This window comes from Petaurus breviceps, unplaced genomic scaffold (genome assembly GCF_028583685.1).
Source record: "Petaurus breviceps papuanus isolate PSGF00001 unplaced genomic scaffold, PetGlider_PUasm1.0 689, whole genome shotgun sequence".
Classification (NCBI taxonomy): domain Eukaryota; kingdom Metazoa; phylum Chordata; class Mammalia; order Diprotodontia; family Petauridae; genus Petaurus; species Petaurus breviceps.
In genome coordinates this window covers 7,103,524-7,115,731 of record NW_027186458.1, presented here as the reverse complement: position 1 = coordinate 7,115,731, position 12,208 = coordinate 7,103,524, and the positions used below count along the sequence as shown (strand labels likewise).

At 44.9% G+C, this 12,208-nt stretch overlaps 1 protein-coding gene across 3 annotated transcripts in view; it reads right to left on the bottom strand.

Annotated features, from left to right (window-relative positions):
• Positions 1-12,208, bottom strand: part of FUT10 (fucosyltransferase 10) — a 217,208-nt gene that overhangs the window by 122,923 nt on the left and 82,077 nt on the right. The window contains exon 7 of one of the 3 annotated variants that reach the window (XM_069104924.1): positions 5,359-6,742. The exons of the other annotated variants lie outside the window; for them this stretch is intronic. Within the exon in view, the coding sequence (XP_068961025.1) occupies positions 6,599-6,742 (144 nt within the window). The 3' untranslated portion in view covers positions 5,359-6,598. Of the gene's footprint in view, positions 1-5,358; positions 6,743-12,208 lie in introns of those variants that run through there. 3 annotated transcript variants of the gene reach the window in all.

The window sequence follows — 12,208 nt, the reverse complement described above, 5'->3', positions numbered from 1 at the left end:
TTAGCCTAGGGGCAGGGAAGATCTTTAAAATTTACATTCGCATTACAGCTTGGAAACCCCAAAGCCACGCCGCTGGGCGTATTATCTCTCCCAATTAGAATAAGAGCTCCTTGAGGGCAGGGACTGTCTTAGATGTCTAGATAGCCGCCCTCTTCCCCAGCCTTCCCGGGCTTTGGTGTGGCCTTTTCGTCTTGTCCTGGGCTTGTGAGGGCTGCACGCGCTGCATCAATGTTACTTTAAGATGTAAACTGTTCCGGACGTCCCGGCCTCTGGGACTCCCGCCATTCGTCTCCAAGCAGCAGAGGGAGGTTCCCGTTATTGGGCCGGTCTCCTGCCTCTTCCAACACAGGGCAATCGAGGCAGCCCTTGGCCTTGGAGAAGCGATGCCCGGGCAGTGGGAGCGCCTGGCCGCCTTGGGATTGGGGGGCCAAGGAGGAGAGGGAGGAGGCGGGGTTGAATCTGCCCGAGGATCCTCGGGGGCTCCCTGGGGCACAGACCGATCAGAGACCCAGAGCAGAGCCGGAAACAGTCTAGGCCCAGCTCGGCCCTGCCTCCCTTCATCCCAGCTCTGTGGGGTGGGGGCAGTCTTCATGGAGATTAATTGACAGCCTCCCACCTATCCTAAGCCACTTGGTCCCTCGGCTAAATTTAAATTAAACTGAAAGATTTACCAAAACGTTTTCCTTTTGTCTAGCCAGGCTACTGTAATTTTTATTAGATGCTACAAACCTTTGTTATCTTCTGATCCCTCCACCTAGAGAAAGAAGTAAGGAAGTTTCCAGAAACAGTCGCAGAGGAGGCGAGAATATCAATTATTTTTACAATAGGCTATGCGAAGTGCCGAACTATAAGTAAGGCTGGCTATTTCCTTCATAAAACGTCTCTCTGGCTCATACCCTGCTGGGTGGAGTATGTCTATTGAGACAGGACGAAGGAAAGGAGGGGCAGGTCTTGGAGAACTATCATCCCCCAAATCCCAGGCCCAGCTTTTCTGTGCGGCTGTTCCCTTCACCAATTGTATAAGTGAATAATTACTCCAGGTTTGATTGGATCCCCAAACTAACGTTTGTGGTTTATGTTCAATTTAAATCTGGTGAGCTCTTCTTGTCCATCTGACAAGAAGATGTCCATCTGACATCTGGGCAAAAAAAAAAAAAAGATTTCATCCTTTAAGACAGATTTGATCAAGGTTTTTCTATAGTAGCTTTAAATGAAATCACTTTGGAATTTCAGCAATTTCTGTTTAAAATGTATATATTACCATTGTGCAAGCTGTTTGCATATGAATTTTGGTAAAAAAATGAAAATGCAAATCACTTGACTTATGAATTACTCTCTCTAGATTCTGAAAAATGAAAAGTAAATAAACAGAAAAGAGAGGAAGTGTGGTTTGATCTGGAAAACAAGTTAACTGTTAACAGGCTTGGAAGAACACAGAACCCCGATCCTGGGCTTCAACAGGCCTCTTGAAAGGTTTTGTAATTACTTCAAAAAAAAAAATCAATGGATTAAAAAAAAATTGTCTCACAAACTTCTTATATATTAGGAGTTAGAATAGGCAGTACATATTTCTATCTCATTTAGGGGAGAAAGAGAGCTTTGGAGCCCTGTGATCTATCCAGAACACTAAGCAACAGGTTATAATCATGGTAGGTAAATTGAGGAAAAGAACCACCTGGGTTGAAATTAATTATACACTTTGGGAAGATTAATGACAGTATGTGCTAAAGTATATATATATATATATATATATATATATATATATATATGTTAAGTAGAATGAATACAGTCTGGGATATAGTTGAAATGTAAAGGAAGTCTTAGTAATGGGTTTGGAAGATTTGGAAAGAGAAACAAAGGCTTGAGGGAAAATATGGAAGGTAGATAAGGTTTGGGGACAATGGGGGACATGCCCTGCACACAGCAAGTGGACTATCATGTCCCTGGACAATTGCTCTGGGTGTCCCTGGGCCAGCTTCAGAAGCTTCAGCACATTGAGAGAATGAGAGGTAATTGGAGTTTATTTTAAATAAAAAGATTAAGAATTAAAATTGTATAGCTTGATTTGAAAGTCATTAGACAAAGCTATAGAGGATTAGGAGAAATCTGATATGAAAAGAGTTCCTAAGTGTGCTAATTGGGGTAGATAACTATCACTTGAAAAATCTTTGGATGGAAATAGGGAATCCCATAATATGAAATGCTTGGAATAAATAGCTCTTTTGTAAAATATAATACTAGATAATTGAAATTATAAATTGTGATTCCAGATGATACCATTTGGAAAATGGATCCAGGGGTAATTGAATTTATCTTGATCTCATTTTAAGTGAAGTTTCCTTCCTAGAATTTATTATACTATATGAATTATTCTACTATATGAATCAGGAAAATTTTTCAGCTGTGTGGTTTTAAGCGGTTACCTCAGTTTTTTTAAATTTGTAATGTATATAAGGACAATGCCTAACAGTAATTGTTATAGTTTTTTTTTTTTTAGAAAAGTGAACTCTTTTTCAATTCTTTTGGGTTATGGATTTAATTGTTAAAAGATTGTTGTAATTATGTTTTTTTTTAATTCATAAGAAATGTAGAAGATAGCAACAATGGTTTTCTGTGAATTTGGCATAGTAAGAAACTATGAAATTTCCTCATCTGTGAAATGCTGAGTGCTTGGTTTGTGGCAGATGGACAACCAAACAAGGAATTAATGTTTTTAAGATGTCAAGATCTAGCCCCATGCTCAGTTTAAAGTGCAATCATTTAATTTTAGTTGAGACCTAGAAATTACAAAGGAAAAGATATTTATTCAGGATCCTTAATCCTAAAAAAAAAAAAGTTGTCTCTAACCATTGTATCACTGTTCTTATAATGATTTTTCAGCTTTGGCTTTAGTCTCCTCCAAGTAAGGTTAGACAAGCATCTGGTTAGTTGTGTCCACCCACCTTTGGGGATGATCTGTAGGAAGCCTATATTATAAACCCAACACTATATAAATACTGGTTATGGTAAAAATGTTGGTTATTATGACCAGTGACTATTACATAGGACCCTAAATGTTTCCTTGTATTCTTCAAATTGAGAATTACTTAATGAACTCCTTCTTTGAAAACTCCATGATTTCTGCCCGTGGAAAATGTAGTATTCCCTGCCAACATCAGATCAAACTCCTTAGGGCTTTTTTTGCCTGGTCCAAAACCCAGTCCTCCAACTAGAATCTTGTAATATTTTAGCCCAGCATACTTTAAGCTAACCTGATGGTAAGGGGTATGAAATTCAAACTGGTAAAAAAAAATAAAAAAACTTTATCTGTATTTCTTCATTAAGCATATGTAAAATTAAGTACACGTCAATATTATGAGATTCTGTAACAATACCACATAGACAGAAACATAGATTCTCTTTAACTTTGGAGATTATTATGGCATACTTTCAGTTTTAAAGAGGATTTGATTTGATTTATAACGATGGAAAAAATTCTTCATTACTTTATCTCATAAGATGTTTTGACATGTTTGTTTCAGTTCTGTTGGTGGCATAGTATAAATTCTATAATGCTGAATGGAGGTACTCTGACTAGAAATGGGTTTTGTTTTAGGAGCACAGTTGTTTGGTTGTTTTTTCCCCCCTAATCTGGATGTTCCATTATGAATTGAACTGTTAAAGGAAAAGAAAGTGATTGAAAACTTAATATTCTGAGGTACTTGCCTATAGTATAGGGAAGGTTTCATCTAAAATTATCTAGCTATCACCTATGACAATTGTAAGATTATTGATTGAGTTTATAGGAGTTATTATAATAAAGCCAGTCTAACTGGGTCTGTCTGTGGCATTGCTTCACTTAGAAAACTGAATCTCCTCCCCCATTGCAAATGCTTTTTGACTAGAGGGAGGTATTAATTAGGGGTTTTTTTTTATGGTAACTAGGGCTTTATAGTATAAAACTTTTTATTTTTGCTTTAAGGGTTGATAGATACCTATCCATTTAGAGGTTTCCAGCTATGACTTCATGAAAGTCTAATGACTGACTTTTTACATCAGGATAAATTTTAAGCTGTTTTTGAGAAAGGGAAACACTAATAGAAAGGAATGTTTAAGTAAAAATCATTTGTGTGACTTTTGATTCACTTGAGGCTCTATACCCAAAACATAAAAGGATTCATGAATGGAGGAATTCTTTTTGACTTTTCTCATCCTCCAATTTTGCTGTCTTCTGCCCCACCCCCACCTTTCTTTCACGATTTCTGTTTAAAAAAAAAGAAAAGAAAAGCTTGTCCTTATTGTATCTGTCTGTTTCTCTCTGAACTAAAGTCCCTGAGGTGACTGACTCCACCAGTCAGTTCATTTCGTTTTCATCCTTATGGACTTTGGATGCAGCTTCTGGGGCGCAGGACTGGGTGGGGAAGGGGCTTGGAAACTCTCCTAGCCTCGAGGAAAGGTTTGAAGGGATTACATTATCTGAGGTTGTGGAAGAACTTCTTCCCAGAGGGGCTGGGCATGGATTCAGAAATCAATTCCTCTGCCTTGATACCCGTCTATCTCCTTCCACCCAGCACAGGCCAGCTCCCTGACTCACTCGAAAGCGAGCGAGCGAGCGAGCGAGTGAGTGAGAGATTTACTGGATGGATGGCTTCTCTTCTGCTTTAAACTTGGAGTGCCTTACCTCACCCTGAGAGAATCAACCTGCTGCTTGCACTGGGCCCTGGGGCCCTTGGAAGAATCAGGAATGCAGAGATGAAGCTGTTCCTGCTCTCAGAGGGGAGGAAGGGGATGCACTTGTGGGACTCTGGTTTTCACCCCCCCGGCCTCTCCATCACGTCTGAAGTCCAGACGGGATCTCTGGTTCGGGAGGTGGCTAGCCTGCATCGGGATATTCGGAGTCCCCAGTGAACACTAACCCCTCTGAGCCCCGCTCAACAGCTGCCAACCAAACCACGGGACCACATAGAGTTCCATTTCTGCGGACCCCTCTCCCCATCCCCCATCTCAGGTGCCAGGGTATTCCAAGATGCCTTGGCTTGAGCCGGTCCCACCTTCTGAGGAAGAGGACCCGGGGCCCCACCTCTCATCCCTTCGGAGCTACGCCTACAGCCTAAAGCAAACTTGCAGCCCTGCTCCTCGGCTCGAAACCCCGCCCAACTCAGTGAGCTCAGCGCCTTCGCTGGCACTGCCGCTGCTGCGTGCTGCGCCCACTTTTTCTCCCCCTCTTCCTCCTCCCAGCCCTTCCCGGTTCACTGTTCACCCATTCCATCATTTCTGTTCTCTCAGGCTAGGTACAGGGACAGCAGGCTTTTCAGGGTCCATGCTCTCATTCTCCATTCAGTCGCAGATAGGGTAGACCAGCGAACCCAGACCACTTGGTTTCATTGAAGGCTTTAATTATTTCAATGAACCTTTTATTTCTCTTCTCTTTCTCCCTTCCCACCTCCACCCCCACTCAGAAAGATTTTTCACTTGTTCTTTCACATTTCCCTCCGTTCAACACGGTTGACCTGAAGGCTGATAGAGACACCACCGCACACGAGTAGTGTGGACATAATAAATTGGAAAGGATGCCTTCTAGAAAATGACTAGGCTGGGGTGGCTGGGTGGCGCAGTGAATAGAGCACCGGCCCTGGAGTCAGGAGGACCTGGATTCGGATCCGGCCTCAGCCACTTAACACAAAAGCTAGCCATGTGACCTTGGGCAAGTCACTTAGTCCCAAATGCCCTCCAAAAGCAAAAAAAAAAAAAAAAAATGACATGATCCTGAATAGGATGACTGATGTTTGTTACCTGCTCTCAGAATTTCCCTCTTCCAAACCCAACTGAGTTTAAGGGGATTTGAGTGACAGAGAAAAGTTTTTGTGGATGCATGGATGGAAGCAAAACGGCAGGCAGGTATCATCATCACCTATTTTCAACCATGTTCATCTTTAGGGGTTGAGTTTGCCACATGAATGTCAACTTTGAGCTTATTCTCTCCCCAGCACATTCTTCTCCATGAGTTTCTTACATGGAGACAAACCTTTGTTTCTTTGCCGTAGTTCGTGAATGCTTTGTTTGACTGCTTGCTGTGATGGCATCATTTCCTGAGTACCAATTTTCTAGAACCCAGGTATTTGCTTTAACAGAAGCCTGAGGGCCAAATAAACCATGGCTGGCTGGCTGGCTGGCTGGCTGGATGGATGGCTGGCTGGCTGGCTGGATGGATGGATGGATGGATGGATGGATGGATGGATGGATGGATGGATGGATGGATGGATGGATGTCAGGCAGGCCTTCAGGACTTGGGAAAAGGGTAATGAAGCTAGTGGATCCTTTGAGATGCTCCAGGGGTCCAAAGCTGAATGAAGTCAGAAAAGTGACATTCTCTGAGGAAACTGAGTACTGTACAAAAGGGTCCAGTAGTAAGGGTCAAGATGGATCTGCAGCCCAGGGCTGTCTGGGAGAAATGGATGGAAAGGGGCTTTAGATTGTTAATGTTTAGAAAAGGAAAGAAAGAACAAAAAGGCTCTGAGTCAGTGTTTTTGTTGGTGATCTATGTAGGTGGGGGGTGAAAACTCAGGAATCTTCTGACATACTTTGGGGTTCCCAGTCCAAAGGGCAAGCCCAAGCTGCTTCAGGTGCTAGGACCCGGGAGGCATGAAGTGAAGGATTTGGCTGGCAGACCAGCTGCAGGCTCTGAAACCCCCTTGGCTTTTCTGGGAAGGAGGAATGAAAGGAAAGAATTGCATCTGGTCCCAGAACATGAGATGTTTATAACCTTAAAAGAAAAAAAAAAAAAGGAAAGAAAGAAATTTACATTAAAAAAAGAAAATCTGGCCCAAGGGAGCCCATGTTACTATGGGAAGCCTATTTATCAGGCTGGTAAAGCTTGGGAATCCTGGCAAGGGCGGCCTGGGTCCAAATCTGAGGAGAGGAGCCCAGCTTTGAGTTCAGGGGTAGGGCAAGGGGTCTGAGATTCAGTCAGCTCCCAGTGCCCAGGAGGCATGAGCACAGGAGGAAAGGGTCTGGCTGGACGATGAGTTCTGGGTCTTCACCCCACCCCCAAAGCATTTCTGGCAAGGCTGAACTGACAGAAAGAGCTGCTTTTGGTCCCCCAAAGCCAGATTTTAAAAAATTAAAGTGAAAGTTAAAAAAAAAAAAAAGTCAAGGTAGACCATGTTACCACTAGAGTCCTTTATCTCAAGGGGCTAAAGCTTCAAAATCCTTAAAGGTATTGTCTGGGTCAAATTCTAATGTGAAGTTTTAGGGGGTGGGATCCCTTAGGCCTCTCTTAGGCATGAGAAGCTGAGGGCTCTTTAGCCTCCCTAAGCCTTCCCAGGAAGGGGAGATGGAAGGAAAGCAGTGCTTCTGGTCCCCTAACACAAGATATATTTTACTAAAAAAAAAAAAAAAACAGCAGAGGTGGGGTTTGAAACAGGGATGAAATGAATGGAAATGGACACTGAGGTAAAGTTCATCTGAATGAAAGAAAAAGTGTTCCATTAGAAAGATTTTCCCCCTTCTTTTGAAAGCGGCTCAGCTCACAGAAGTGAGATCCAATTGCACTTCAGTTAAAAAGAAATCAGAAATTAAATATATTTAATTTAAACATAGAGAAACAGAGAGAGCTATGTGGGGAAAAGGGTAGTGAGGTGTGTATTAGAGAAAAAAAAATATTAGGAGGGATATTCCAGGAAGGGGGGGGGAGGTTTTATTTTATTTTTATTTTCAGTTCCAAATTCTTTCCCTCTTGCTAGCCCCTCCCCCACTCACAGAAAGCAAGAAATAAAATACCCATTTATATATATGAAGTCATGCAAAACAATTCGTTTTGATCTGCTCTTTCTCTCTTGTATTGATGTAAGCTTTTAGAGTGAGGTATAAGTTTTCCCCTAAGTACTTCTTGGGCTGCATCCCTACCAATTTTAGTATGCTGTCTCACCATAGTCATTCTCTTCAATTAAATGATAGGGGGGCAGCTAGGTGGCACAGTGAATAGAGTGCTGGCCTTGGAGTCAGGAGGACCTGAGCTCAAATCCAGCCTCAGACACAACACAAACTAGCTGTGTGACCTTAGGCAAGTCACTTAGCTCTAACTGCCCTACTTTCCCCCCTCCAAAAAAAAAAATGAAATGATTGGGTCTCAGATTTGCTCCTTGACCCACTCATTCTTTAGGGTTTGATTATTTACTTTCCAATTCACTTTTCATCTATGCTGCCAAGGCCCTTTATGGAATACAATTTTATTGCATTATGGTCTGAAAAGGATGTATTTAGTATTTCTTCTTTTCTGCATGTTTGTGATGATTATATGCCCTAACACAGGCTCGGTTTTTATGAAGGTGCCATGATCAGCTGAGGAAAAAGAGATGCTCTCTTCTCAGCCTCTCAGAGGTCTCTCATAGCTAACTTTACTAAAATTCTGTTCATCTCTTTAATTTCTTTATTGTTTATTTTATGGTTTTATGAGTATGTATTTATATGGTAAAATGAGCTTCCCACTGCAATACTCTTACTGTCCATTCCTCCCCTAACTCATATCACTTTTCCTTCAAGAGTTTAGATGCGATGCCTTTTAGTGCCTAGATATTCAGCCTTGATATTAATTCAAGTTGAGCAAAATTTCTTTCCCTGATGACCTCTTTTAATTAGGTCGGCTTTGGCTTTTGCTCTGAGAGAGAGCAGGACTGCCATTCCGATCTTTAGCTGAATCAGCATCAGACTCTGCTCCACCCCTTATTTGAACTCTGTCTTTTCCTTTGGCTGGTGGGGAAGAGTTTATCCCATTCACAATTGTGATCGCTGTGTATTTCCCTCTATCCTATATTCTTTTATTCATCCTTTTCTTTTATATGTTGGCACATGCATACTAACTATATATGTATATATAGAGAATGTAGATATAGTAGATATATAATGTATACACACATATATGTATTATGTATGTGTGTATGTATATATATATATATATATATATATATATATATATATATTCTTGGTCTTTGAACCAGTTCAGGTCAGAGTAAGGTTGAAGCATTTTCTGTTCCCCTCCACTGTAAGAATCTCCTCCTTTCCAGCCTCTATTGTGAGGTTACTTTCCTCACTCTTCTCCTCACCTCCTCCCACCACACCCTCTCTTTCCCAATCTCCCCTTCTTCTTATGAGATCATCTTAATCCTGCCACTGAGATCAGTAGACACTCTAGGGAGAATGGCACAAGACCAGTGGACATTCCGTTACACACTGGTGAAGATCTACCGAAAGAATTTAACTATTTTTTTTCTTTTCATAAAATAGAAATGATTTTTTTTAAAGGGAGGGAGGAAGGTGGAGAAGGGAAGCCATCACTGAAGAACACTCTGAGGAGAATGCCCTCGAGACCAGTGGGCATCCCGATTGAAATCTGCAGAAAGAATTAAAAAAAAATTTTTTTAAAGAAAAGTGTAAAAGGGAATCTGTCCCAAAGGAATTTGGTTGAGATTGTCGGACACAGAAGTGGAAGTACTCCGCCCTATCTCTTGTTAGAAGGAAAGAAGTAGAGGTTGTGTGAGAAAAGGAAAGAGTTGGAAGAAGGTTATCACCACAGTCTCTGAGCTTTCCTAAATGTAGCTATCTGTCCTTATCTCGTGTGGGAGGGAGCCCAACAAAATCCCCACTCGGAAGACTGCTGATCCACGAGGTTAGTGAGAGGAGAGGATGTGCGTCTTGTGTGCTAGGCAAGCAAGCAGTCAAGAGAGCAGACCAGCCACTAGACTCAGACAAAGCCCCTACCCGCCAGTTCCCTACCACAAGGAAACCCTAACCCTCGACAAGCCCCACAGTGCCCAGCCTCGTGGGGTAAGGTTCTCCGACACGTGGGATGGAGATGAGAACCGCCGAGTTGTGTCACTGAGATAGATATAGATATACACATAAGTGTATATGTGTGTGTGTACGTGTACGTGTATGTGTACGTGTATGTGTACGTGTAGTGTGTGTGTGCCAAGACCAACCTCACCGTGCCCCGAACCGCCTGGTTCTGTGGGGAGAGACGTGTGGCAATAAGCGTACTATGCAAAGCAAAACCCAGGGCGATTCTTTGCAACATCCTTGGGGGAGCGGGGAGGGATGAGGAGGGAGAAACTATGACAGGGGAGGCGGAAACTAGAGCCTGACGTCGACTATAATAAGCCCTACCCCAGACTAGGGAGCAGAGGTCTTTGAGGTTGGGGGGGGGGGAGGGGAGAGGGGATGCAGGCATCACTGCCAGGGCCTCGTGCTGGTCCCATTACCTTTCTTCCTCAAGCTTCGCAGAGTAGGGTGGGTAAGGAGGGAAGCTACCTGAGGAGAGGACAAGAATGAGAGAGAGCCTGCAAACCCTTTGGGACTTCCGACGTTCACCAGCACTGCTGCCCCTTTCCACCGAGTGCAAGAGACAGACTACAGACGGTCCAATAAGCCATGCCAGCGCATACTGCCAAACCCCACCGAGAACGTTCCCCTTCTTTCCTCCTCAGGTGTGTCCCTCAGTCCTCCGTCCACATTTAAGCAGGTTGGAGTTTGGCTTTCCCGGGTTGTGTTTTGTTTTGTCCTCCCCCACCGCTCTCCAACCTGGGAGGGGGGAAAGACGGTTTTGTTTCCCAGTAACAAGCTGAAATTCGACAGAAGGGGAAAAGATCGAGAAAGGTCTGTATGTAACGTCTTCTCAATAGATAGCAGCGAAGGAGCTGCTTTCCTACATGCGAATCCCTGATCCAGAAGCCGGTCATCTACCAATGGTTAAGCACCCGGTGCCCCACGACCATGCTCCGAACTCCAGGTAAGAAGAAGGCCCCCTTCGCTGCGGCTCTCGGGACCCGCTGCAAACTCACTCTGCTCCGCCTCCGCTGGGGGAGAGGGGGAGGGATGGGGGCAGCCAGTCTGTATATCCTAGGGCCACCGAAGTTCCTTGGCGCTTCGGGATCTTCACACTGAGAGAGAATTCTGACTTGGAGGTGACGTGGCTGTGAGCGCTTGGCTGCCACAAACCAGTTGTGGTAACTGTGGTAACTTCTCGGACACCCCCTGCTTAAAACCCCAAAGGTCAAAAAGATCTAGATCAATAGAGCTTTTGCCCTTCTGCTCCATAGGAAGTTTCTGAACTCCCTGAGCTCGCCCGCGCTACCGTTTGACAGGTGCACCCAACCCAGTCCAGCTCCGCCTGACACTGTCTCTGAAGCTGGTAGTGCCCAGCTTGAGAAGCCCCTCAAGGCTCGCCTCAGCCCCTCATCGGATCAGTGATCAGAGCCGTCTTATTTCCCCTGCGGCCCCTGAGGGCTGGGGGGAGCGGGCAGCCATAGATCTGGCCGGAGGCGGGTTGGGCATGCGGAGCCAGAACCCCTACTGCGCCAGCGCCCTCCTGGACCCGGAATGCCCAAGCGCGGATCCTCTTCCTTTTGCCTACCGCAGGTGTGGGAGAAGAGCATCAGTGTGGGGTGGGGGAAGCGAGGAAGGGCGGGAGAAGCTGCTGCAGCTGCGGTGTGGGATGGGGGAAGCCCCGGGAGGTCGAAGGAGAACAGGAGAGCCGAGCGACCTAGGAAAGCTGTTGGCTGGAGGGCGCTTGGAGGCGGAAGGGGAGACAGAAGCCCGGAGCTGTGCCTGGTCCAGTCGCCGGCTTACCCCCCAAGCCTTGTAGCCAATCCTCATCCCAAAGGATCCCACTTGCCAGCATCCTTTATCCCCGTAGTTCCAACACGCCCGAAGCTGTTTACCTTAGAGACCTGCTGCAGATTTAGGGACCTGCAAGAGGATTTTCAAGAGCCAAGCGACCTCATTCCAAGGCAGCCCTCCCTTCACAAACCAAAAAGAGCGGTCTTTGGACTCCTGTCGGCTTCTCCAGGACCCGCCCAGTTGCCGCACTGGATGCCTCTCGACACCTTCTTCGCCACTCTGGATTCGGGATATCACCTAACTCCCTTTCAGTCGGCTGAGGGCCATGGAGGCTATCACCTGTACCTTGGGAACTACGATCGCCTATCACTCAGAACTGCCTGTCGCGCGTTCAACGGCTGTTCCCATTCCCTTCTCTCCTTCGGGCAGCAAAGTTCTTGTTTGAATACTTGCTGCTACCACCAAGATCTGAAACCACAGTGGCTGCAGAGGTCTCACGCTTTTCAGGCCCACTGCATCATCGGCCCAAGCCTCCCCCCCCCCCCCCCCCCCCCCCCCCACCCCCACCCCCCCCACCCGCAACAACACAAAAAGACCCACAACCCCTCAAAAAACA